The 24114-nt window shown below is 36.2% G+C and overlaps 1 protein-coding gene across 25 annotated transcripts in view; it reads left to right on the forward strand.

The window, feature by feature from the left end:
• The window catches only part of dachd (dachshund d), a 245506-nt gene that overhangs the window by 70723 nt on the left and 150669 nt on the right, over positions 1–24114 (forward strand). For 24 of the 25 annotated variants that reach the window (XM_073912271.1, XM_073912270.1, XM_073912280.1 and 21 more), the window contains one exon: positions 53–774. In XM_073912271.1, coding sequence (XP_073768372.1) covers positions 206–774 — 569 coding nt within the window. In that variant the 5' untranslated portion in view covers positions 53–205. 25 annotated transcript variants of the gene reach the window in all.

A 24114-nucleotide genomic window follows, 5' to 3' on the forward strand; every position in this document is an offset into this window, starting at 1 on the left:
GCACACTTTTCTGCTCATTTTCTTCCTGTCATTCTCTCCCAATCTTTCTCAGAGTCCTAATTTCAGCACGGCACCTCTCCACGTCCATTGGCGCGTCGGCGGAGCGCACTCGGGTGGATTTCTTCTTCTTTGCGCTACTTTTGCAGACTGGCTCTCTTTCCCATCTGAACTTACTTGATAGGCGGACAGGCAGACAGAACACACCATGGCCGTACCGGCTGCTCTGATTCCCCCATCGGCTCTGGTCCATCCGTGTCCGATCTCAACTTCTTCGTCAGCATCATCAGCATCATCATCATCATGCTCCGCGACCGCAGCATCATCATCCTCGCCCTCGGCCACTTCTGCGTCTCCTTCTCAGTCAGCGACCCAGAATCTGTTCCGCGCGGATCTGATCAGCACCAACTGCACCAGTAGCATCCCACTGGCCGGCAAGCCCGTGTACTCGACCCCGTCTCCAGTTGAAAACACTCCGCAAAATAATGAGTGTCGGATGGTGGAGCTGAGGGGCGCAAAGGTGGCCTCGTTCACAGTGGACGGACAGGAGCTCATCTGCCTGCCCCAGGCATTTGACTTGTTTCTCAAACACCTGGTCGGGGGTCTGCACACCGTCTACACCAAACTCAAGCGGCTGGAGATCACGCCGGTGGTGTGTAACGTGGAGCAGGTCCGCATCCTGCGCGGGCTGGGGGCCATCCAGCCCGGGGTCAACCGCTGCAAACTCATCTCCAGAAAAGACTTCGAGACCCTCTACAACGACTGCACCAATGCCAGGTTAGAACAAACTCTTTTACCTTTCCACAACAGGCAATCGATAGCTAAGTTGGATGAGAAATTTCGTTAGAAATGAATTCTAAACTTATGTACTTCATGCTAATTGTTTGAGTCTTATACGTGAAGGAAATACTTTCAAAATTGTCTTTGCACTTAAAAAAAAAAAAAAAAAGAATAGGCTACAATTATAGGTCAAAAAAATTATTAGTACAAGTAAAGCTTTTTAAACTTTGCATGTGTTAACTTTACTCCCAAAGTTACTTCAGTAACTTTAAAGAACCTCATTTGAAATGTTTTGATAAGTGCACACATTATTAAAGAAAGGCGTATTTTTTATTATTTTAAACAATAATATAAATATTTGCATCAAATTTTTTAATATTATAAAATTACATTTCGCAAAGGTATAAAGTTAAATATATCTATTAATAAATAATACCACTTTTACTGAATTGTTGTAGTGCATGCAAAATGCAGTGCTCTTTTTTTTTCTTCAACTGTTTAAAATTAATATTTCATAAATGACAGTTGGCTTAAACATGTTTTATAGAAATAATGCACAAGTTTATATATAACGCATGAGATCTTTTTTTCTTGTTCTTTAATTATTTGCTACCAACCATTAAAAAAAGTAATCTGCATGTTGCAGGCAATAGTGAGCTCCTATTAAGCATGTGAGGAAAATATCATCTGCCTTTCTATTATCTGTGCACTTTAAATAAGCATGCTTGTCAGAATTATTATAATAAATGTTCTCTCGCATGTATTAGTTGTATTTATAGGCAGGCATTTCTTTCAGCTCTTTTCTTCCTCTGGGGAAAAATCAAATCATAGTCAATAAGTGCTTGTATACTTAATGGCAGGAGTGATACAGTGCTTGAAGGTACAAAATCACACAGGAAACAATTACTGCTTGTAACAACGGTGAATAATTCGCCCTGAAACTTTAATGTCACCCTTTAGTGATCAAGTGAATGGGCCCAATAATTACTAGAAAAAGTAAGCTAATTTAAAAATGTCAAGGTGTTGACAGCTCATCTGAAAGGAAAACATAAAACACCTTGCATGCAGCAACCCGAGCCTGAGTGTTGTATAATTTCACATTCTTTTTTTTTTTTTTTAATGAGGAACTTTAATGCTATAAAATCTGAAAATTAAATCACAAGTGGTGTGAAATATTTTATAATTTGTAAACAAAATATATATCGCAGATTAGTCAGCAAGTGAGAAATTACACAACATATTTAATTTTATAATATATAATGTATACATATATATATATATATATATATATATATATATATATATATATATATATATATATATACATTATATATTATAAAATTAAATATTTTATATAAATATATAAAAGTGGCATTTTATTGAAATTGTATATATATATATATATATATATATATATATATATATATATATATATATATATATATAGATAGTGTGGAATAATAGATTTGCTAATAAAATTTTTTTGATTATTCAGATAGATAGATAGATAGATAGATAGATAGATAGATAGATAATTTATTTAATGCCATCAGATTCGCAGCTACAGAAAACATTGAGTGACTTTCATGATATTTTAAAGGAATATATTTTAACATTTTAAATACAGCAACTTATCTATCATTTGGTCTAAAAATTTCCCTCTATCTGTATGTGTCACGTTTGGTGTGGTGCTAATGGAGGAGTCTGCTCTCAATCTCTCCCGAGCTGTCTGTGGGAGCTCCTTCTGGGCCTGTGCTTGCGTTTACTCGTGCGGCCCGTCCCAGGCAGGGTCCTGAGGTGATGGAGTGTGTGGTTTGAACTCCGGGGCTGGGAAAGAGAGTGGTCAGTGATGGGGTTAAAGGATAATGCAGTGCTACACATTGCTTTAATGACGCTAAAGTGCTGGCCTATTACTGCTGCATAGAGAGGCCTGTAATTGTCTCTGAAAGCACCTGGTACTGCCGGTGTTATGCTGAAATCAATCACCTCCTCCATGTCTGCTTCCCATTTGGAGGATTACATCATTTGTATGGACAAAGGTATCTGCTCGGATGGAACACAAACACGCCGGCTCTTATTTACAGTGTGGATTTAGTGCATCTACATCTGTTTCGGTTCTCTGTATGGGGAAGGTCAGCACGCCAAGTCATAACTCTTGCATGGGTGCAGTTTCTTAAATGTTGAATTTGTATGATATGAGTTTGATTGTGTAGGGGCTCACATTTGAGTTTCTTTCCAATCTTTTTACTGTTGTAAGGTCAATGAAAAAAAAAGGGTATAAGCACTAGCAAGCTCACTTTTCCAGTGCGCAGCCCGACTTCCAGAGTGCTGAAGAAGTGGTAATAATCCTCTTTGCTATGGGATAACAGCGTCTTTACATCTTTGTCTGCTCATGTTAAAAGAATTCCCCGTGAAGCGGAGTCAGACTCGCCTCGTTCCCCCTTCCGCATGAGGACGTGTTCCTCCGGCTCTCCCCCCCCACACCTCATTCTCCCAGGGACCCTCGGCCCAGATTAATGCGCACCTTCTGCCGCCGAACAGATACAGGGCTGTAATCTCTCTGCTTTCATAGGAGTTATGAGTCTGCCTTGTGAGAAGCAATACTTCAGCTACTTGTTTTCCTTTCCATTTCGTCCATGTGGGACGGTGCAGTTCTTGCCGCCTGGTGACATTTGAACTCTTAAGGAAAGGTTATTGAAACACCACGGCGGTCAGGCTGGAGGTGAGTGCTGAGGCAGCTGTTATGTCGGAGGGTTTGTCAGGCTGCGTACGGCCCTGGCGCTTAATTGACAGCCGTTGTCAACAATGCAAGGTTAAATGCACTCTAAATGCACCTGCATATTAAAACAATATACTCAATCAAAATGAGGATTGTGTTTTGATTTTTTTATTATTATTTTTATTATTATTACTTAATAATAAAATTATTTAATTAATTAGTAATATTAATAATAATAATAATAATAATAACAATAATAATAACAATAATAATAATAATTATTATTAATATTATTACTTTATTATCCAATTTTAAATAATAATAATAATAATAATAATAATAATAATAATTATTATTATTATTATTATTATTATTTATTTATTTATTTATTCATTTATTCATTCATTCATTTATTTTTATTTATTTAAATTCAGTCACAAGTGCATCACATTTGACAAAATATTTTCGTTTGTGTACAACAACTGGGATATTTACCAAGGAGCGTCATTATTTTGTTTAGCACTCAGGGGTGCGTCTTAACACACAGTGGCAGATTTTATCGCTCTTTTTTTTTTCCCCCTCGCTCTCTTTGCAGTGCTCTTCTGATATATTTGTTTTCGACAAGGCACGGATGTGTTTACAGGTACTCATGGGAAATCTTTGGATCGAATTCAAATCATTCCCAGTCAGAGTGGGTGCTAAGATACCCGTCACCCAGCAACCACATCCAAGAGGGAGCTGAGGCGATAATAACTTCAAAAAACAGAGAGACAGATGCTGATTAGGATGAAAGAGTTGAGGGGGGGCAGGGGGGGGGGGGTTGTGTGTGTGTGTGTGTGTATGGGGGGATGCATGTTTAAAGGTTTGTTAAAATCACAGATTCATTGTAGCACTTTCTTACAAATCATAAATATGATTCTATATTTCTCTCTCACGATCGGTGCTGATGGATTGAAAATGAAGCATATAAACAATTTGTTTTTTCTTCATCGCCGTGAGTCACTGGAGCTCTCCTTGATAGGATTAGCCACGTGCGTTCAAATTAACTGTGCACTTGGCATCCTTCGTTGTCAATGCAAGAGGAGGCCATAGAGGAGTTTGTTATAAACGTGACACTGATAAAAGCAACCTGATACCACTGTGCTTAGTTGAGGTTCATTTGAAACACTAGTTCTAGGAAGAAAATAGACATGCTTATTTCTTAAAGATCTTGTATCTATTTTGAAAGCAGGCAGACGTTATTGTTTCTGTTAATGTTTATGTTGTGATTTTAGATAATATTTTTTATTATATATTAGAAATGTGACATTATACTGTCTATTAAAATTTTCATTAGGATTTATCGACCCAATTTTTTTTGAGAGTCAGAATGATGCCCTTAATTTATTAAACATCTTCTTCTGCATAACTCTGAGAATGTTTGTGTAATACAATAAAAGTAAATGGGGTCCAAAATAACATTAATATGACCCCATTGACTTTCATTACATGATCATTTCCCCCCTGATAATAATAAAAAAAAACTACACTGTAAAAAAAATCTAAATATTTTCAAAGTATAAGTTGAATTATTATTATCATATTTGTTTTTGGACTAAAAATCACTCAATCTATATATATATATATATATATATATATATATATATACACTACCGGTTAAAATTTGGGGTCAGTATGATTCTTAAATGTTTTAAAATAAGCTTATCCTGCTCACCAAGGCTGCATTTATAGTATCAAAATGTATCAAAAATACAGTACAAAATGTGAAATGTTATTGCAGTAGATATATATAAAAAAATTATTAAAAAACAAAAAGGTTTGTAAAAAAGAAGTTTATACTTTAATTTAATAATTTATTTCAGTGATTTTAATGATGAATTTTCAGCTTGATTACTCCAGTCTTGAGAGTCACATGATGCTTCAGAAATCGCTCTATTATTAATTATTAATTATTATTATTGTAATTATTATTGTAATTATTATTATTATTTTTATTAATATTATTATTAATGGTAATAGTAATAAAAGCAATAATGACTGGACTAATAATTTAGTGTGAAAATACACACAATAAGTCATAAATTAATATTTATTAAATAAATATTTAACAGTTTAACTTTTTTTCCATTTAACAAATGGTGCATTGATGAACAGAATAGTTCATTTAATAACATGGAAAAAAAAACTTTTAAATGGTGATGTATATACAATACATATTTTTAATATTTAATTTATATATATATCATTCATTTTTGCTGCCTTAACATATAATATGTCTAACTCATATGATCAAGATTTTTTTTTTATTTGACTTCGATATTTTTGCTCCTCCGACGTTTTATTAATTGATGTTTGTGTCTCTTTAAAAAAACAACAACAACAAGTGTTGTTGCAATGTTAATTGCACAAACAAGCATACATTTGTTCTTCTTAGTACAGGTTGCGGCAACCCTGAGTGACAGCATGAGTCATCAATCAATCTCAAATCAAACAAGCAAGAAGGAAGCATGTCAAATCAACTGCAGCTTTCTTTTTGTCTGAGCAGCAGCTATATGAAAGGAGACAGGACAGTGGCACTAGCCTCCATACCCACACCTGGCACAGATTGCCGGTGGAAAAAGCAATGCATTAAGAGCTCTCTGACTGAGCCATAGCATGTCTTTAGCCACCATCCCTTCCACATTACAGCATATTTAGGAAGCAGTGCGCAGGCCGCTGACGCTCGTGCAGGGATGTTAACCACTACTGACACAAGTTAGAGGGAGCAGATGAGATTTCTTGATTGGAGAGCGATTCTGGGCCTTAGCTCGCCTCTGTCTAATATGGTCACATAAAGAAATTGATTTTCCTCAGAAATTAATTAATTTTTCATATAGCCCAAAGCTGGAGTTTAAAAAGAGAGCGCACTTTTCTGCGTTCCTATTTTCCTCCTTTTTTAAAGAATTATTGCCTAATCATATTAATACTTTTGCCCTAAGGATAGGAAGATGATTGTACAAATGCATTCGGAAATATGTATCGCTGAGTATTTATGATTAAATTATGCAAATAACTCCGCTCTCATCCTTCGCGGACCCAGATTGTCTAATTAGGATTGATATGCCGAGTAGATGTTCGGGAATCTGAATACAAGCATGTCCAAAGAGCAGAAAATTGAAAATGACAAGGCCGGAATCCTTAAAAAGTGCTCTTTTTTCACCGTCAAATTTAGCGTAGCCGTATCAGGAGTTAATTTTCCCTGGCTTCATTTTGGTGTTGAAGCTGACATGAGGAAGAGAGAGAGAGAGACAGAGAAAAAAAAGAAGAATACTACAGGGAATCAATCTCAAATGGGATTCCAGAAATTTCCTCTTCTTGTTTTCCCCTCGCCTTCAAGATCCTATCAAATGATGAATCTCCTTCTATATAAACTTTTGGCGTTATCGTGGAAATATCTGCGTCGTTTGAACTTAATGGCCTCTTCTTGTCCCACTCTTCTGCGATAAAAGAGAATGATGGGAAATCTATCTTGTAAGAGTGATATTTACTCTGTTATAAAATGGAGGAATGTTATGATGGATGCTTTATGAGATCTGCAGTTTTGAAAGAAGACCACAAAAAAAGCTGGATATTTAAGTTTCAGTCTCTGTCATAAACAGCGTCAATGAAGAGCAGGGGAGCGCAGAGGTCCCGTCAGCAGGTTTTTTGGTGGGACTGTGTTGAAGGACAGGTGACCGCTGAGGTCTCGAGGCTGTTTTCATTTAGGTCAGAACAAGCGCCACTTTACAGCGCAATGAGAGCGCCATGACTCCATTAAAGAAAGACAAAGGGCTCTGGAGTGCTGGAGACTCTTTTCCTTGGACAAAATAAATAGCGCTCACAATTCAATTCACTTCAAGCTCTAGTGCAAAAATGAATTATATAATTAAAGTACCTTTAATAAAAACCACTTTCAGAATTCTGCCATAAATAATGCATTTAGTAATTTATGAATAAACCACGAAATATGCTTAACACGTTTTTTCCTGCTCCTTAAAAATACCTTTACATTTTTTTTTCTGCACAGCCAAAGCTACTGAAGAGCCTTCATTCAAGGAATGAACAAGAAAAAAGGAAATTGTACCTTTTTTTATTCACATTCCTTTCTTAGCAGTGTGACAAAAGTCTCGTAACATCTCTGAAGGTATCTCATAAAGTTGTGATTGTTATCTAATCTTTACCTGGCCCACAGCTAATGACACTCGAGAATAGAATGGAAGTCTATCAGAGCTCAAAGCATGATAGGCCTTTGACAAAGCGGAGACGCCAGGCCTTCTCTTATGAAGCTGCAATCCTCACGGACCGCACAGAAGCCTATCAAGTCAATTTAGCACAATTGAATTATAATAGAAAAGCCAAATTTCAGTGCTCGTTGCCGCTGAGGATGCCATATGTTGCCCATATTGATGCAGTTGTTGAGTTTGTATCTCATTCTTGCAGCCTATTGAGGAGGCATCTATTTTATGCAAGTGCTGTTTAATGTAGAGATTTATTTATATAGAGAAATGTATAACTCATTTTTGAACATCAAGTTTTTTTTTACCATGATGACAGTACATAATACTAGTTATTTTGCAAGATACTAGTATTAATCTTAAAGTGCAATTTAAAGGCTTAACTTGGTTAATTAGGTTAAAGTTAGGTTAATTAAGCAAGTTGTTGGACAATGTTTTTAAAAGGGGTTGCTAACAATATTGACCTTAGCAGTTTTACATTTTAAAGTTTATTTTATTTTTATTCCAGCCAAACTAAAATAAATTGGACTTAATATATAAATATTAATATTAAAATATGACTTTTAAAATTTCATTTAAACATTTACAATACATTTTTACATTGAATAGAAAATACTGTGAAACAAATCCATATTTGAAAAAGAAAAGTTCTCTGGAAGGCTTATCATTTTATCTTCAACTATATCATTCATTCATTTTCCTTCAGCTTAGCCTTTGATTTATCAGAGGTCGCCACAGGAGAATTAACCGCTAACTGTTCCAGCACATGTTTTTTACTTAGCAGAGAGTATGTGAGAGCCCAATGCAGGAATTTCTAAAATGCTGCTTTATGAAAGCAAAGCAAACGGTTCGCAGACCTTGTAGCTCAACCATGGAATGTCATTTGAAGGCTATTGTGAATGAGCATCGCATAGCACACAACTTTCTTTAGAGGAAACATCCTAACACGCTGATTTAAAACAACTCATAACTCTGAACACTGTAGCACAAAGTATGCCTTTCCTCCAACAACAGATGCCCCAAACCATTCGAAACCCTCCACAGGCTTTTACAGTATTTCATTATCAGCAAACAAAGGTGTTGTTCCTTTGAAAGCAATCCAGAGCTTCTCACATTGCTGTTGTCTGAGTCCAGAGAGACAGTCATTCTGATAACTCTTTCTATGATGCTCTGCTTGAATTTCTCCTCCACACTCAAATGTCAGCCTCTCGCTAAGGTTTCTGTAAAAAAAGAAAGTGTTTTTTTTTCCATAACATGTGGCTGTGGTGCCCGGCTATTATTACTCTCTTCTTTAAGACTGACAGTTTGCTCCAGAGAGACACGACACCGAATGCGTCTGCTGGAGGCGTAACACTGCATTTCACCGTCTGTCCAATCAGATATGTGTAAACTGACGACACCTGGCAGGAGAAGGTAAACGCTGAGCCCAGAGCTGCTGCAGACACAGATATTGTGTTCAAGTCTTTGTGTGAAGGGAAGATACAAGACACGGAAACACAAACACAGTCCCATAATAAAGCCCTGTTCACACCAAGAAAAGTTGCTTTACCGATAACCGTGTTTGCATCAATATTAGCACATTATAATGTGTCGTCTGGTTGTCTTGTCTAAATGCTTGGACTAGTTAGAGTAGAATAAAAAAAAAAGTATGTTTTTAAAACAGGAAGTGTTTTATGTTTCAAAGGACACCTATGATGAAAATCATCTTTTGTAAGCTATTTGGACAGAACTGTGTATAGGTATAGTGTGTCCACTGACATATTGGAATGATATAAACACAATAAGTCTCTTTAAGTTTTCCTGATGTTAAAAAAGGACCCAAATCCCAGTGATTTTGGGGAGCACCGCAACATAGCGTAGGAGGGTTGATTTCCCAGTACATTTTTTTGCAGATTTAAAAATCTGTCTCAACTCTCTGTGATTTCTATAAGTTTTATAAGTTGTTTATAAAACAGCGTGTTTGTAATAGACAATAAAATCTCCATGTAATTCTTAACCGCTATAATATATATATATATATATATATATATATATATATATATATATATATATATATATATATATATATATATATATATATATATATATATATATATATGAATATATATATATATATATATATATGAATATATATATATATATATATATATATATATATATATATATATATATATATATATATATATATATATATATATATATATATATATATATATGTGTGTACTAATATATATACTGCAAATGAAATTTGTGTGTGACTCATCAATTCAGAAAGGCTTGAATAAACTCCAACACAAATACATGAAATAAACGTACTTGGTATTTTTGACCAATGAGCTGTATTTCAGCTTCATTTGTGTCTCTCTCTAATCACTGACTGCTGTTTATCTTAGGTAATGCATGAGAAGCAGACATGCATGTTGAAGCGGTGGGCAGGATTAAAAGCCACAGGCTACAAAAACAGCTACACTGTACTCAAGACAACAATATGGGCAGATTCTGGAGGCTATAATAAATAATCTAATGGGTATTTTGAGCTGAAACTTTACAGACACATTCTTGAGACACCAAAGGATTATCTTACATCTTGTAAAAGGGTTAAAATAGGTGTCCTTTAATTAATTAATGGGTAGTTTGTATGAAATTTTTACAGTCATCTTAATGGAAATGTGTGATTTATAGAGGTTAAGGTCTGCTCCAAACGTAACCATAATCAGTCATGAATATTTGCCATGAGATTCTATTGAGATTAAGATTGCTGTAAGATTTATCCTTGCTGTGAACCGATGTTGGTTTAGAATGATTTGTGCAAGGTGGTAAAATCTCATTGCTTTATTTCACTTTTATTTTAGCTAAATCTTTAGAAAAGGTAGTACATTTTATTTTTGTCTATTTAATTAGTAATTGTACACTGCAAAACCCCACAGTCAAAAATCACTATATAAAATAACTTAATTTAACTTATAATTTTTGAAAGGTTACTTTAACTTAATAAAAAAAGAGTTATTGTAGCTAATGAACAAATTATATTAAGCATTACTCAAAACAAATGAGTTATAAATGAATTAATTATATGTTTTTGTGTTATCTCAAAACCTAGAAGCAATACCAAATCATTTGAGTAGCTGTGTAGTATTTTTGGACTGAATTTGTTGAACTCCTGGCTATTTGATAACTGAACTTAAAATGTTTAAGTTACTAATACTCTAAAAGTTTGACAACACAAATTATCAACACAAATAATATGTGTATATGACTCTATATATAGTCATAGTCATATAGTTTACAGTACTCAAACAATATTGTTTCAAAATTTAAATGGTTCGCCGCAATCGGTTTCCTTAAACAGTTTGTTTCAAATCATTAATTAATTAATTCATTCATTCATTCATTCATTCATTCTTTTCGTTTAAATTACTTTTTTATATCAAACTAAAAGCAAATAAGAAGTAACCTTGATGAAAACGTTTCTCTGAGTTTGCTCTTTGATAGATCAGTAGACTTAACTTTGAAAAAAAAAAGTCTTTTATTCAATTAATACAATCTGCTTAATTTGACATTTTGAGCATTTAACTATAAAATGGACGTGAATTTCATAGAGTAGCATCTAGTGGAAATTGTCATATAAAAAATTTCAACTTTTCATTGCACCATTAGTTGACTTTACTTTCCATAAAGCCCAAGAGTAGATACTCGTGAGATAAACGGGCGCTTTTTCCCAGTAGAAAAACGAGAGCCATTGAGACATTAAAGAGCTCTCTTTTGTGGTTTTCTTTCCTGTGATACTCTTTGTTATCTCTTGCATTAGCGCTATTAATTTTAGGTTACACTCGAGTCTCTTCCATCCCATGCTCTCAATGCATCAGAAGGGATTATGTTACTAATGATTTTGATTGTGGATTTATTTTCAGACGCGACGTCACTAACAGATGATTCGCAGAAAAGCATTCCCTTGAAAGTTGGGCTTGTTGTTTTGGTTTTCGAACCTGTGAAGAGGAGGTTCATGGCTGTACATACATTTACATATTTACATTATTGCGCTCGGGAGACGATATTCTACCAAAGTGTCTTAAAGAAGGATAATTTATTCCAGTTGTGGATCTGGCCTCACATTTTAAACTCAGTGTCTCCATTCATAGAGCTTACGGCGTGCTAATACAACATTCCCAGCATAATGTGTCTGTCCACATCTATTATCCCGCTCTGGAACAGGCAGTGTGATATCCGTAAACTTCACATATGAATAGGCTCAGCTGAAAAGGAGAATGAATTAAGTCAAGCTGACATCGCATGCCAATAAGCTTTGTTTCATTCCCAGTGCAGTATTCATTTGCGGCACAGAAAGATTTATTGCATGATTGACAATTATGAGAGGATGACCTAGTTTTTTGTAATGGAACAAAAATGGTTTTCATGGGACGCCACTGTCTGTCTGTGTATTCTGTGGATGCCAACCCGGTAATAACTAGGTTTTCTCTCACCAACAGAAACTGCTTTCTCTTTTTTTTTGTCTCTCTTTCTTTCTTCAGGGGGCGGATTTGAAAGAACAGTGAATCACTTTACTTTTGCTCAATATATTTTGTCTGGGATAATTCAGTATTAAGTGTCAGCGCTCCCCATAGACTTCACCTCCCTTTAAGCTAATACATTCAATTTGCTCCTCAAAGTTATTTTCAATGCGATTTGACATGGCTCTCCCTGCAGGCGAGCACTTAAGTAACTTTATACATGAAGGAGGTTTGGTGCAGCCATTCAATAAGCTACTGAACTGTCTCTGAAGCCGCCCCAACAATGCTCCGTCTGCTTAACCAGGGACATTTTCATCGGGATCTGGCTAATATTTCATGATTCATGCATTTTTGATCTTACCTTTCTATTAACTGTTTTATTCAGCTCAGTAAAGCTCATTACAGCTGTGGAGGAGGGCTCCGGCCCCCACGGGACCATTGGTTGAGTGGAACCACAAATGGCACAAGCAGGGTTTAGCCAGAAGTTAATATCCTGCAAAATTGTTTCTGAGTAGCTCGGTAGAATACGGATGATTAAATGACACGAGCAGATCAAAAAAACGTTTTCTCTGACTACAAAGTGTTAAGTGCCGATGCTTTCAAGCGCTACAGATCTCCCAAGGTTGCCATTAAGTGGAATAGGACTTATTTAATGGGAAAGACTGTCCTGCCGAGAAGGGAGAAGGGAACGTGGTGCTGAGAGCACAGCGGACGGTCTTGTGCTGTACAGAGAGCAGCAAAACAACAACAACAGCAAAATGAGGCTGTCAGTTCCTTTGTCATGGCTTTGTATTATTAGAAAACTTATCACTGAGGTTACATTTAATAAATTTAAAATAAACGATGATTTGTATTAACTTCATAATGATAATAATAAGACTTTAAGATTAGATTAGATTTAATTTAGTCATTAATTCAAATCCTTGTATGTAAATTATTATATTTAACATAATGATGGTGCTTAGATGGCTTAGATTTAAGTCATTTTTGCAGGTTACGACATCACACCAGTAGGTGGTGAAAAATGACTTATGGGAACCTTAATTCAATTAACACTGATGCTACATCTGAAATCAAATACTTTATTAAAGATACTACATTTAGATTGAAACTTTGTTGTTTTCTTATTTTCCTCTTCAGATTCTTAAGTAGTCACTCAACTGGTGACTGTTGGACTACTTCTGAGGTTTTTAATTAGTGTAATTTTAATTTAGCTTAGTCTACTCGTTGTTTGAAACTAAGGTATGCAGTATGAATGTCATTTTATTATTGTTTTTATATACACTGTGAAACCCAATAACTTAAGATAACTCAAACCATTTGAGGAAACCAATTGCAATAAACCATTCAAGTTCAAAAACTAATCTTAATGAATACTGTGGACTTAATCCATTTATTAAACGAAGCAATTTGAGCACAGCAAAACCCAATAAATGAAGAGAAATTTAACCAACTGAGTACTGTAAAACCCAATAAGTTAAAGTAACTCAAACTGTTTGAGGAAACCGATTGAAACAAACCATTTGAGTTAAAAAACTAATCTATATATGAGTACTACTGTGAACTTACTCCATTTAAGTTGAACTAATGAGGTATTTAATTAACTTATTAACTTCAACACTGAGTTCAAAACTCTTTTCAAATGAGTCGAATTAACTTTCAATAAATTTTGAGTTTTCTACATCTATCTATACATATACAGTATACATCTATTTTTAGTATAGAGAGCCCTGCTGTGACATGTGAATTTACACTTGGGATTAATAAAGTCTAACAACAACAACAATTGTTGCCAAAGCAAGTAGATACTAAGACTTTCTAAACCAGTCACCGTAAACGGACAAATAGTAGAGCAGGTCTCAAAGTATTTTGTCTTAAATCCAGTGTTAAAAGCAAATTTCCTTTCTGTGTCAAGCAAAAGGGACAATAAAGTTTAAACTAGATTAAACTAAACTAAACAATTAAATATGAGTATTAAATTAGGTTTTCATAAGTTAATTTATTGAAAAAAGAAACCTATTCCCTTTATATGTAAAATCATTCGGTCATGTACTGAGGTTCCGTAAGTCTTTGAATCATTAATTCAGCAACATTTAGGTATGCTAAGACTTGAAATGCCATTTGCCTTTGTTTGGAATCATTTAGCTGGCGGAGCAATAGCAACTGTCAATATTGTGTCTGAAATGTAAGTTACTCTGTATTTGCTTATTGTTTGTTGAACAGCAGTATGAAAACAATGTCACACTCTGTAACGACTTTGATCTGTATTCGGAACAAACATCACTTTTGTTAGTCTGATATTGCGTAAATATTTGGGTCAAAGCCGCCCACGTTTCAGCATTGACAATGTGCAGTTTCCTGAAACCTAAAAAAAAAGCACAGTTGGTCTCAGTCATTATTTATGGCACAGCATTTTGGCTCTGTTAGCGAGCGTGTGTGTTTCTGTGTTACGACTTGACCTTTTGTCGCGGTCAGAGCGTTATCCGATTCTTTCCTCTTTTTGTCTTCAGAGCAGCAAATTCCTAAAGCTTCACCTTTTGGTGAACAAATGCGAACGGACGCAGTTTCCCATTCTCCCTCCAGCTCTCCTCCCATAGATAAAATGCTATGTTACCGATTCTAAGAAGACAGATTAAGGGTTGTAAAATGGAGTATGAGGATTTTGCAGTTATCAAATGTCCTCTCACTCTTGACCTTTCAAATGTCAGCAAAAGAATGTGAGACAAAAGCAAGCCCGTGTATCTGATTACACGGATCAAAAGCGTCTTTACGCTCCTATAAGTGACAGGGATGTTTAATTGGAGAATACCAGAGAGGACGGCTAAAACAATATATCGTGCTGATGTATTCTGCTCTGTTTTCGTACCTTAAGTGTTGTGCTGGAGCGCTGGAAACAGCTCGTAGTTGTTGGGGCATTATGTAATTTTCCCTTGATAAAGGAAGCTCTTCGGCAGCTGTGTCTCTTGCTAGTCTCACAGTCACATTCCAAATAGTCTAATATTATTTCAGCTCTGAGTGGGGCCCTCAAATGCGAACTTTAAAAGAACAGCACACACAGCTCACGGCTGTGATATGTATATTCGTTTTGCCATGGAAGGAGATTCGAGACAGGATAATTAAAGGTATGCTTCTCAGAGGGTCAGGGTCAAGCCAATAGGAATGTCAGAGTCTTGCAAGGCTATGACAGCTCTTTTCAACAGGCCACGGTGGACTGGTGCAGGCAGAGATAACGCAGCGGCCCTGAAAGGGCAGCACGCTGACAGCTCTCCAGCCACGCCGTCCCAGCAGGAAGGCATCAGTTTGAGAAACAGATAGCCAGCGAGGCCGCCGGTGGCGCGGACCGAGTCGGGACAGATTAGGTGCGGCCTGCGGGTCAGGCCGTTCCCACCGTTTTGCTTGTGAACCCTGGAGTGTTATTAATAAAAGACAGGGCCAAAGTGCTCATTGAAAATCTCAAACTCACCTCTTTCATTAGAGCAGGCGTATGTTGCTTTCACCATTAGTATGCTAGCTGTGGATGCTAGTTGACATGTAATGTGCCCTAGAGGCAGTTGTCTTGTTGATACTTACTTTTTTCTATTTTTAACCTCAATAACTTAAAGGTGAAACATGCTTTTTTATGTTAAAATTATTCCATCACATTATAAGATGCTGAGACAACTAGTATGGACAGTGTAACTCCAAGGTCATCAGTATCAGGGGATATTTTGTCTTTTATTAAGAATAAAGTACATCCATAACAGAGGCGACAGTAGCCATGAATGTACGACACAAGAAGAATAATGCATTTCACCATTACAAATCAAGTTTCCTGGAGAGCTGTGTATTAATTACAGACGTTGATCAATACATTTTCCTAATTATAAAGATTGTTCAAGTCTAAAGGTGCAGTATGTGAGTTTGACACCGAGTGGTTGAACTAGGCATTGCATTCCTTGATCAAACGCAAGTACAGGTTACCAGATTGATGACCAACAGGAGAGATTCTCGAGCCTAAAAGGTGATTTAAACCGTGTTCTAAATAAAAGCAATGACACGCTATAGAGGAATATTTTCATATTAAAAGGAGTTTTTTTTTCCTAACCAACAAAAATTTATATATTTCAACTTCTATTTCTTGCAGCTGAACAACAGCAAACTGACAATGATCACCTCTTGTGCTTTATTCAGTGTGAAATGCTAACTATGCGAGTTTGAATGCCAATTTTCATGAAATGTATTGCCATACTACTGAAAGCAGCAGTAAATAGTTCACCTCAGATCTTGAAAATACAATAAACCTTAAAAAAGGTAACTTTAGAACTGAAATAATGCAAAGCAACACATACTGTATCAGTGATTCAGCATCTACATTTATTAATGTTAAAGAGGTGTAACATGTATTAATTAGATTATAAACCTAACAATTTTGTGAGTGTAGGCATATTCTGTGGTAATTAATAACCAACTCATGTGAATCTGCGTCTTATTTTGGAGTCTGCTACTATCCACCGGATGTCGCATTTGGGTCATGGGCGCATGCCTTTCCTAATGAATGAAATACATTGTTTTCCAATAAGGCAACCAGGGGACTGAAATGTAATTGGCTAAACTGGCATTAAGAGGGTTAAAAGAACCAAAACAAAGACAAACGTTGTGGCATGTAATGAAGATTTTCAAGGCAGAATAACTGACTTTAGCATTGTTTTTCAGATAAACAAGAGTGTTCACTTAGCAAGTTTCTGAAATATCTGCAAACATATGGTATTTTTATGCTTTAAAAGAGTCAAAAACTTACATACAGCACCATTGTTTGTAATCTTAGGGTTCCAAAAAATCTTAATACTTGTTTAAAGCTGTCTAAATTACGTTTTTAGCAGTATTTACTGTGGTAAATGTATTAAATATCTTCATGGAACATGATCTTTACTTAATATTCAGGTGATGTTTTTTACAAAAAATAAAAATGCATAATTTACTGTGTATTTTTGGCACTGTAAAAATACACTGATACAAATAAAAATGTATAATTTTGAGCAATACAATGTATTTTTGGTTATTGCCAAAATATATCTGTGCCGTATTAAACTAGTTTTGTGCACCAGGGTCACATACAGTTGAAGTCAGAACTATTAGCCCTCTTTTGATTTTCTTTTTTTTTTTTCATTTTTAAATATTTTCCATATGATGTTTAACAGAGCAAGGAAATTTTCACAGTATGTCTGGTAATATTTTTTCTTCAGGAGAAAATCCTATTTCTTTTATTTTGACTAGAATAAAAGGAGTTTTTAATTTTTTAAAAAAGCTATTTTAAATCAGTTATTAGAACTGAGTTATTAAAACTATTATGTTTAGAAATCTGTTGGAAAAAAATCTTCTCACCGTTAAAAAGAAATTTGGGGGAAGGGGGGGAATGTGGTGGGGAATCAACAGGGCGGCTAATAATTCTAACTTTGACTGTGTTTGAAATTATCCACAATGTGTATTTGGAGTGTCATTAAAATGCCATACAAAAGAAAAGCAACCTGATTTCATGAAAAAATGAAGTACTTATTTTGTGATTGAGTTATTCATTTGTAACCTAACCGACTTTTAAAACTTCCAAATAAGTGGGTTTGGGAGTGTGACTTTTGGTTTAATCAACCAGAGGTGAAAATCCATTTCAAATAAGTATCTTGTGATTATGTTTTCTGATGCTACTTGCACAGAAATGGCACCCTTCACTTTTTAACTGAGTCTCTATTACAGTAGCAAATTTGTCACGGCAAATAATCTCCATTTCAGCGTTTTAAGTGAGGATATCTGTGCACACAGAGATAAAGCATGCTCCCATAACTCTCTCCTTACCTTAAGCGATGACTGGTGTCGTAGCTGTCATGTGTTTAAAAGGAAGCATAACACGATAAAGCAAGATCTCCGATCGAGATGTGCAGGTGTGCGACGGCCATGATTTATATGCCATGCCTCAATAAAAAGGATGTCAACTTCAGGCCTTAATGAAAGCTCTTGAACGCATTGGCGGCAGTGAGATATGTTGACAGTAAGCATGCAAATGAGGTTAAATGTGCGCAAACCGAAATGAATCACCTCCTGTCTCTGCCATTTCTTCGGCTTGAAGCTTTTTGGTGGTTACGTAGGGGCGCGTGACACGTTCTGTCCTTTGTTGCAAACTGCTAACTGTATTTAATTTCACATCTTATCGGCCTAGGCTTTGTCTGTCTAACGGCTCCTCCCGAGTCAAAGCGACCCCTTGAGATAAACTCTGTCAGACTCCGGGGTGATTTATTAAATTCTGATTTCTGTGAAGGACTTTAATGGGGGCTGGGGTAGGGGAATACATTGCAGGTGGCTACCAGCTTCAGGCACTGTTTGTTCTATGATACACCCATGAAAGCTATAGAAGAAAGGGAGAAGTACAAATCTAAGTGGGATTTCCTTCCTTTGTTGTGGTAAGAGGAACCTTTCCCCCTGCCGTCCCCCTTTAATTTCACCATTGCAGCAGTTGTTCTGAATAACTGCTGTTTAGAATAGAGACGGCTTGAGGAACTCAGGCTATTTATACTATCCCGCGACCCAGAAGAGTAAATTTACATTCATGCAAATCCACTAGCGGACACCTAAAAGTGTCTCTGACCCTCTATCCAAATCTATTAGGGAAATGTACTGACCCAATCTCAGCCCTATTTGATTAAACTAGTTTGCATCTCTTTTTTGGCCCTGCACTTGTCGGCAATGCAGCATCATGCTAACTGTTCAAAGTGGTGTGTGTATGTGTAGAAAATGCGTCAGTCGATGTATTATTAAAGCTAATTTACAGCCGAATATGATTAACCGCGGCAGGCGTTTCATTTCAAGGTTGTGCTCATATGGCCTCGTCTTTTTCTCTAGCCGTTAATGGCAGGAGAACATGGCCCATAAAAGTGATATGTTACTTATTTCAGTCGTATCTGTGAATGGTGCTGTGATTAGCGCCTGATGTTCACTGTGTCGTATTTTTCTGCTCAGCTTTTGCTAGCTTTTAGAAGCTACAGTATGCTTTTGTACATCTCTAATAAACAATTTCATGTATATTTGTTGCAGCTTATCTTTATATTTATTCTTATGTTTTTAACAACATCCTTACATAATTTTCCAGCTCCCCATATTATTTCTTTAGAGAAAGGAATGTAAACTAGGGTCCAGATTTACAAATCATTTGTAATTTGATTAAAAAACTATTCTTAACTGTTATTTTCTTGTTATTTTCTAGCTTATAAGCAGGGTATACTACCTAAAAGTATATTTAACTATTTAATTGACTTTAATTTAATTATTCAACCTGGTAGGATTCTTTCTTTTTTGGACTACCAGAGAAGACATTTTGAAACATTTATTGTTCAACCTGCATTAAATGTTAAACAAAGAACAAAATATAATAAAGTAAATAATGAGTAATATAAAAGAATGATCCCAGATGACAGAAGTCATGTTTACATTCATATACACGTTTTACATTTATGGTAGGCATGGGACAATAACTGGTTTCATGGTTTACCATGGTTTGGAAAAGTCAAGGTTTTAAAACCGCTAAAATTTTCTGTAAAATTGTGTTTTTATGGGTTGTAAAGATATCTGTTTTTAAAACTAAGTCAGTGGTTTATTTTTAATAATTAGTCTGACATGTTTACTGTTACAAAATATTATAAATGTTTTCTAAAATGAAATAGATTGTGTTAAATGGGGGAAAAGGTTGTTGTTTTTTTGCCCAGACATGTAAAAATAACTTATTTTACAGCAGAAATCACAATTCAGTGAAACCGTGATATTTTTATCCAAGGTTATCATACTGTCAGATACAGGCCCATGCCTAGTGATAGGTAAAAACCCCAAAAACTACATTTAAATTGCATTACTTGAAAATGAAAATCTGACCTTGACTATTAACTTCATGCATGACTTTGTGTTTATGAACTCCATATTTTGCTTTGACTTACATCGAAAGCACACAAGTCACACTTGTGCCGTTCTGATAAACTAAAATAGATATAGCATAAAACAAACCTGGAAATCCTCAAATGTTCATATACAGTAGCTTCTCAGTTTAATATTCCTGGACCAAATCTCTGGTTGTCAAAGTGACAGTTGACATACTGTATGACACACAATAATAACTTTCTGTTGTGACAAGCACAACAGTATCTTACAGATGAAAGAAAGTGCATGGATTGTATTATGTGTGCATTTTATCTTGATTTCTAACAACTGATCTGCTTTTTTCAAGGCGAGTTAAGTGCAGTAACATTAAAGATCAACATAAAAACTAGAAAATCCTTGAATGTTGGTTTGAAATCACTACTATGTGGAACACAATATATATCAAATACACGAGAAAGATGTAAAATATGCTGATGGAATATTTCATGCGTTTTACTTAAAAAGATTCCAAAATAATAGGTTACACTTTATGTTGATGGTCTGTTTGTTGAATAAAGTTACATTTCGTCTGCAAGCCAACTAATTCTCGTTAGATTATAAGTAGACTGTCAGTTTGGGGTTGGGGTTAGGGTTAGTGTAAGTTGACATGTACTTTTAAGTTTCTAATAGTCAGTTAAATGTCTGTTGAAAGAGCAGTATCAACAGATATTAAGCAGACAATCTACTAATACTCAAATGGACCATCAAATAAAGAGTTGCCAAATAATTTATTTCACATGCTTAAATGGATAGTTTGGCCACGACTGGACATAGAGGACGATTTCCTAGTGGAGATCTCTAAAACGTCAACCAAGTATAGTCTTGTGCTTTAAACATTGTGCCCGTCTGCATCATTTAGTGAGGTTAATATTTAATTGAATGAATAATGACTACACTGTAAAACCCAACATGTCAACTTTATCAAACGAAATTAGTGTGGTTAACTCACAATTTACTTTTAAGTTAATTCTACTCGTTTCAAAAAAAGTGTTTTGTGTTCTCTACATTTATTGGGTTTTACTGTGCTCAAATTGCTTCCTTTACTCAAATGGATTAAGTTCTCAGTACTCATTAGGATTAGATTTGACCTTAAATGGTTTGTTGCAATCGGTTACCTCAAACAGTTTGAGTTACCCTTACTTTTTGGGTTTTACAATCTAAAAAAAATGATATGGTTGTTAGACTTTAACACTTTTTTTGTGTTGTCAATATGCTTGTGTTTATATATTTCCGATTGGTGTGTGTGAGATATTGTGTGCAATATTTGTATGTTTATAACCACCTTCAAAGATAGTGGGGGTCGCGAGCCACTAAAGTTGTTATCTTGTGGATCAGGGGTTAGAAAGTTTGGGAACCCCTGTTGTAAAAAACCACATGTGATATTAACATGCAATTGCACATGCGAAGCTCAGGTGCAATTCACTGACATTTGCATTTAATATATAATTACCACATTTCCCAGAATCTATTGCCTCGGTGGCATTGCAGTTCATCATTTCATTCCAGTTCAAGCTCCAATTCAACTCTCTATTCAAATTCACACCCATATATTGAAAGGTAGCCAATTCACCAATTCCGATTTTTGCACGGCCCTGATGTTAACCACAACATTGCGATTGCATGTGATCAGAAGCTTTCAGTTAACTAGTCAAGGATCACCTGACTAGCCACACTCTGCTCAAGAAAGCAGCGTGTCTCTTTTACAGCTGGATCCCCGCGGTCGTCTGCTATGATCCCCTCATCCAACAGTTTCCATTGTTCTCCGCTCCTCAGCATCTTTTGTCTTTTTGCCGCTGATTTGTCTTTTGATCTGTGCAAGTGATTTATCTGCATGGAATCGGTTTTCGCGCAACTCTCACCCACCTGCCACAACAGCCACCCCCTTCCCTTCAGCCTCAGGAAATTTGGAAAAGATCTCCAAATAACCTTGGCAGAACCAACCGGAGCGCTGTAGAAGTTGATCTGGTGTGTTTTGATGCCTCCCTCCTTGTTGAAATGAGAAATGAACACAGATTTGTTTCCCATCCACCATACTGTAAATGCAATATTTGTCTTTAAATGTAACAATAACAGAACACTAAAGATGCTAAGGTGGTTTAATTTCCGTCTTTCTACTCTGAACTCCCCTGGCTGACCCATTTCAAGCCTGCGAAATCGCTCCAAGATCAGGGAGTTTGGTGGAAGACTCTGATGTCTTGAGACGGCAACAGTTTTTCCTCTGTTTGCTTGGTTAAAAGCATTGTGGGTTGGGGGATTGGAGTTGACAACCCTGAGGGTATTAGAGCTGTTTGCCTTCTCTCTCTCTCTCTTTCCTGCTTTTTTTTCCACTCGTCTGCAGCTGTTTGAGTCTCCTCCCGCCAGCTGTCAGTTAGACTCTCTCCGTAAACACCTCCACACACCACCTGCTTCCCACTGGGGAAATAGGTGTATGGTGGAAAAGTTTGAACAATACAAAAAGGCGGACAGGTGGAGAATCTGTATTCAGCCCAGAGTCCTGGCTCTGACAAGCCAGTTAAGTGTCGTCTCTGTCCAGGGTTTGTCAGAGTTACAATAATTCTAATTAGTAGGGCTGTGTTTGAGAAAACGTTCTTGCTTGTTTTGCGAATGAAAGCGTGCCTTGATGAATTCGAAACTTATGAAAGACCTGAACGCATAAATCAAAGACAGGAAACGGTTGAAGCTGCATCCACATTGCGGAATAAACGCAATTTGCCGTCTGTTAGGACTGTTTGAACAATGCAAGTTCCTTCTTCTGCAATTACAGCATAAAGCCTTGATTTGACAGATGTGTGGCTGTGCGCTGGTGTTAAGTTGCTGTCAGAATGAGCCGTAAACCAGACATGTATCTTTTCATCTGTCAATATGAGCATTTATTCTGTCTATTGGAACAGCGCAGCGCCCCAAGGAGAACTTTATTTAACTTTTGGTCGTCCTTCCAAGACTAAATTCATCAATCCTGACGTTATCTGAACACAAGTTGTGAATGCTAATTAACGAAATGGCCTACAGAAATTCTGATAACCTGAATGTTTCTTTTTTTTCTGGCTGCTTGGCCAACGGGCTCTTTTCACACAGGAAGTTATGAAAGTATTACACGCAGATCATTTGCACAATGAAGTCCCAGGCCTCTCTCAGTGTTTTTGTTTGAATTAGCGTAGCAAGTTGAAAAATGACCACCTCTAGGCTAGTTTTGCTGCAGTCTGTCAGCTGCAAGTATGTAGCATTTATGCACCTGGGCCATTTTTGTTCTTTTTCTTTTTCTTTTTTTCTGTGTTGATTTTGATATTGGATTTTTCTTTATGTTAAACTTGCAAATGTTGCAACATTCCAACCAAAGCATCTTACCGTAGACTTCCCCAGTGCTTCAACCACAAACCAATCACACAGTCTTGGTCCTAGTTAAGTTATTTCCTCACCTCAAAATTTCACAACTGCCGTTAGAGTGCTCTGCAAGTCAATCAGTGAAGCAATGGAACTAGTTTCACCAACTGAGATTAAGGAGCATTTTGATCTCGATAACAGACTTTCAACTTGTGACATGGAACGGAAAATAAACATGTATTTTTGATGCCGAAAAACAGGGACGAGAGAGATGGAGGGTAATGACGTTGTGCCGAGCTCCTGTTTAGCGCTCGGCAGCCCCAGGCAACTGTAAGGCATCAAGGCCACCTGGGTGCGACTTTATTAAAGGATGAAATGAGAGGTCGCACGTTCTAGACCCTCACATGACATCCTGCTGCTGATTCTCTGCGCTGCCCAGCCTGGCTTTTTGATGGGTTAGCCATGAAAGTGTTTTTCATTAGTCCCTCCGAGGGACCCTGGAATGCTCTTTTGCCAGCAAATCCTAATTTCATTGTTGATAGGTCTGTTAGAAGCATGCCGTGTCTATCACAGGCTTTTAATTAATGCTACATAATGCGTTTGT

Source organism: Danio rerio, chromosome 9 (genome assembly GCF_049306965.1).
Source record: "Danio rerio strain Tuebingen ecotype United States chromosome 9, GRCz12tu, whole genome shotgun sequence".
In the NCBI taxonomy this organism is placed as follows: domain Eukaryota; kingdom Metazoa; phylum Chordata; class Actinopteri; order Cypriniformes; family Danionidae; genus Danio; species Danio rerio.